Consider the following 4,519-nt stretch of genomic DNA (forward strand, 5'->3'; position numbering starts at 1 on the left):
CTATATATATATATATATCTTTAAAATATTGACGCTGGAACGATTAAATCAACTAATTCGACATCCTCTCGATTATATCTCGTTATAACGTAAATCTTGTTATTAGTGATACTGAAACGAGAAAAGGAAACGACATTTGAAACATAAATCTCCTTTTCTTTTATATAATAATATATATTTCTGAATAATAATTCTCCCAAGTAGCCATTAATCGTTTCATTAAATAGTCATCAATCATTTGATCGTTCTAACGTTTCATTTCAAAAGACACTATCTATTCGGCCGTGCGACGACAACTGTGTTTGCGATTGTCTTTGAACTTTGGCGGAGTGCCAATCGCCCTTGTGTTTCTCGGCAGATTCTTTTCATGGTTCATTGCGGCTAAAGCGATTACGCGGTTACAGACGCGGTTTACGGATGGCAATTTCTCGCTGCTATATAGAATCCAGACAACTTTACTCTTTATCGATGTGTAATATCGAACGTGATGATATTCTGAAAACATAAGCTTCACACAGAAGGTTATCTCGTGGTAATAATCATCACGCAAATATACTCTCTGTTTACAATTTTACAACTCAATAAAATTCGACGGATTATAACTATTTAATAATCTGTGATATTTTCTACAAATTTTTCAATAAATAAATTCTCTAATTCTAACGTTAATGATTAATACAAAAATTGCAAATCGATACACAATGTATTCATTAATTATTTGACGCGATTGCAAATAAATGATATCACTAATTAGTTAAAGGATTTACGGATTACAACGATTGTTGAAAAGGCAATCTCTGCGCCGTCATTTTGCCTCATTAAGGAACTAATTAAAGGCGCAGGAGCGAACTACATTTTGCTCGTGGATTTTTTCACGAAACAATGTGTAATTATTGTAGAAAGGCGAGACAAATCGAGTAATCGATGAGTAAAAATTGATTCTGTAATGGCCGCTTTGGCCGCTGCTGAACACGATAGCCTACCGTCGCTCGATCAGGCCAAACAATTCTCACGTATTTCCACTAGATTGTTATAAAAATATTCTCTTATGATTCATAGATAAAACATTTATCTAATATTGTTACGCAATAAAATGTAACTCGATACTCTTGAAACATTTAATAATTTTTACATCAAATTTAATTAGTTTATTTGTTCCGTATATACGATAATTATCAATGTTTTTATAAATTCAACCTTCGATTACCGTAGATTAATTTGAACAGCAAATATAATTATCTAAAGCACATTTAAGAATTTTAAAAATTCGAAATTTAAATATATAAATAAAAATATGTCTAGTTACATTTTAATATTTACATGTATTCTATAAATGTGAATAAAACAAAATTTAGTCCGAAAATAAAAATAGCTACTTGTATTCTATTGTAAATATAAGAAATTCTCTCAAATAAGATTCCATGTGAAATATACGGTACGGGAAAAATGCCATAATTCTGAAATATGAACTCTTGTAGAGGGTATTTTCACAGATCGGCGCACCCCTTCAAAGTTTTACGCCACCTTTCTTTTATCGTGATTATCTTAAATAAGTGATTCTGTACCATAACAAAATTTATTGGTTATACACAAGTGTTTGCAGCAAAGTTTGGACAGTTACACCTTTAAATCCAAATAATTATAAACAATACACAATTCTTTCGAAAATGTTGCTTTCTAATATAATTTGAGTGCTATTAAAAGAAAAAAATATACATTTTTTATTACAGTCGACACAAAAATTTTGAAAAATTTACGTTATTTAAACGTGAAAATATTTCAAATATAAACTTATTAAAATATATTTTAGAAACTTGAAATGTTTCTTAAAATATAAATATTAATCTTTCTTGTTACGTTTGTCTCACATAGCTATATAAATTAGAAAAAAATTAGAAATCATTTTTAAAAATAAAAACACCATTTCTCTGATATAATAATATATAACAGCAGATCTTTCAATGTTTTTCACGTTATTATTCGTAAATGAAACGAATCTGAAACTAAAATCTTTTTTAAAAGCACAGTATTACTGATATACAAGCGCGCAGTGAGAAGCGCATCAAGCATAATTATATCACGAACGTTAATCTTTTCGATCGTTATGCAATAAAAGACATCCAACCGTTCACGATTCTTCCTTTCCAGTTTGCACTACATTCGATGATCGTTGCGCATTCGTGGAAATGCACACGTTTATCTCGATGGAATCAGCTAATTATTTCGAATGTACATTCTCGATCGGTAGTCTCAGGATTGAAATCGGCCTCCGCGTTTTTGGTAGCCCCGCGCGACACGGAGAGATCAACGGATGCCGAGACTAATTGGAACCCTTAGCGAGCGGTGAGGAGCGTATACAAAGGACAATTTCAAAGTAGGATCGAGCATGGAACGTACTATCATGTTATAAGTCCGGGTTGATGCGTAGAGAATCTTGGAACGACAACAGAGAGAGAGAGAGAGAGAGACAGGAGGGAGGAACGAAGAGAACAAGACGCGAGGGGAGGTGAGCGAAGGGCGGTTCTGACGACGAATTTGAAATTCAGAAACGGCAACTGCCAAGACGACAACGACGTGGCCTTTTGTCTCGTCGTGATCTCGGCTCGCTTCTTCTCTACAGAAGCTGTTTACCTCCGCTCTACAAATCTGTCAATTGTCTCGAGACAAATCTCGAGGAATATAACCGATATATTCCAATACCGGACTCCCTGTATATTCCTTTCGGGTCTGTAGTAGCTTGACGCCTCCTCCTCGATTATCTGAACGCGATACGAAGGCATAGACGATATATTCTGTATATTGAGCTTTCAGATGTATTTAGAATACATGTTGAATACATATATAAAATTAATTTTCTTTCTAATCACGAATTGTAGGGTTTAAATGAAGCAACGATTGTTTCGGGTTTTGAGGAATTTTATAGGAAAGCGATTAAAAAGTATTATAAACTAGTAAAAAGACGCACAATTTTCCTTGAATGTTCCGCATCGATTTCCCAATAAATTACTTGTAAGAATAATCGAAGTTCCTTTGGTGTGTATTATTTGAATTTTTGTGTTATGTGATCGAATAAAAAAATTTCACGAGGTTTCTTCTCTGATTGAGAAGTTGATATTATAAATTCAACACAAATTGATACTAATACAATTCGTTATTAGTGTGCCTCTGTTAAGCACAAAGTCCCCTACTACGAAAATAATTCGACATTAACCGTCGACAAGCGGTATATACGTCCAATTAACCGATGTCGCGGTCGCGTCTTTTTCTAAACAGCGAGCAAAGAATACCGAGCTCACCAACGACGTCTTCCTTCGCGCGAGCAGGCGTTACGATCGCATCGGCACTCTTATGCGAGCGGTAGCTGCCGCGGTCCAGCCGTGTAGAAACAATTCGCGGCCGGAATTTTGCGGTCGGACGGCAAAAAAGTAATGAGGCCAGTTTGCGGCGCCGTTCCGACGGAAAAATTATGAATTGCACCCTAAAAAGACGGCGTTTGCCCTCGCCGGGGCTGTTCCGTCGGTCGTCGAGGCCGGCAAAAACGGGACATTGCGGTCTCGGGCCCTTTTCTCCGTTGGCCTACCTATCCCGCGCAACACCTTCGCGAGAGGACTATATCTGTCCGTCAGTTTGTTCCTACGAGCATAATGCTCGTCGCTGTTCTCGTGCGCAACATGCACTTCGACTGAAAGCGTGTTCCTTTTTTCTTTTCGTTTCAGAGAACGGCGAACCGGCCAAGATTAAGTGCAACCTGAGGAAACACAAGCCAAACCGAAAGCCCAGAACGCCCTTCACGACCCAACAGTTGCTGGCCCTCGAGAAGAAGTTCAGAGAGAGGCAGTACTTGAGCGTTGCCGAGAGGGCAGAGTTCTCGTCCTCGTTGCACCTTACGGAGACGCAGGTAAAAATTTACTCTGTGCCCGAATTTTAGTGTTATCAATTAGATATCGAATTATCCTCTCATTATAAGAAATGACATTCGCCGCGTGTTACAATTTTTAAATCGTAGATATAAATATAATAATAAGTATTCGATTAATAAAGCGTGTATCAAATCGTGGCTGGTTTTCTTTGAAAATTAACAGCCAATTTTTTCTCTAACCTTTTATATAGGAGACACCAACGTCATTTCGCAAATGCTTGTAATATTTTAATTAGCAAATAAACTATCGACTTGCTCAACAACACTCACCTCTTACTCTTACTTGCAATCGTTAAAAATTTATTAACAATTTATTGTAAATTATTACATAGTTTGTTACTTTATTAGAAATTATATTGCAAGAGAGTTTAACAGAGATAGATCGTTGAGAAAATCAAAGTCGGATGAGTTTTATTGAGAATCGTATAAATTCCCTTCATTCGTTATCGATTGTGACGGTTACGCAATGAAATTAGCACATTAGTATCCTGCCTGCGAGACTCCGTAATTCCTTCTTCTTCGAGAGAGACTGATTTTTCATGCGATGTTTGCTAGACTCTCCAACTAACACACTGGCAGCACACTCCCCACATCTTTCGT

The 4,519-nt window shown here is 36.4% G+C and overlaps 1 protein-coding gene across 1 annotated transcript in view; it reads left to right on the forward strand.

Moving 5' to 3' along the window:
• LOC108754972 (muscle segmentation homeobox-like) overlaps positions 1 to 4,519 on the forward strand; it is an 8,072-nt gene that overhangs the window by 1,457 nt on the left and 2,096 nt on the right. The window contains exon 2 of the mRNA XM_018497661.1: positions 3,717 to 3,898. Coding sequence (XP_018353163.1) covers positions 3,717 to 3,898 — 182 coding nt within the window. The remainder of the gene's footprint in view (positions 1 to 3,716; positions 3,899 to 4,519) is intronic.

Source organism: Trachymyrmex septentrionalis, unplaced genomic scaffold (assembly GCF_001594115.1).
Source record: "Trachymyrmex septentrionalis isolate Tsep2-gDNA-1 unplaced genomic scaffold, Tsep1.0 scaffold83, whole genome shotgun sequence".
In the NCBI taxonomy this organism is placed as follows: domain Eukaryota; kingdom Metazoa; phylum Arthropoda; class Insecta; order Hymenoptera; family Formicidae; genus Trachymyrmex; species Trachymyrmex septentrionalis.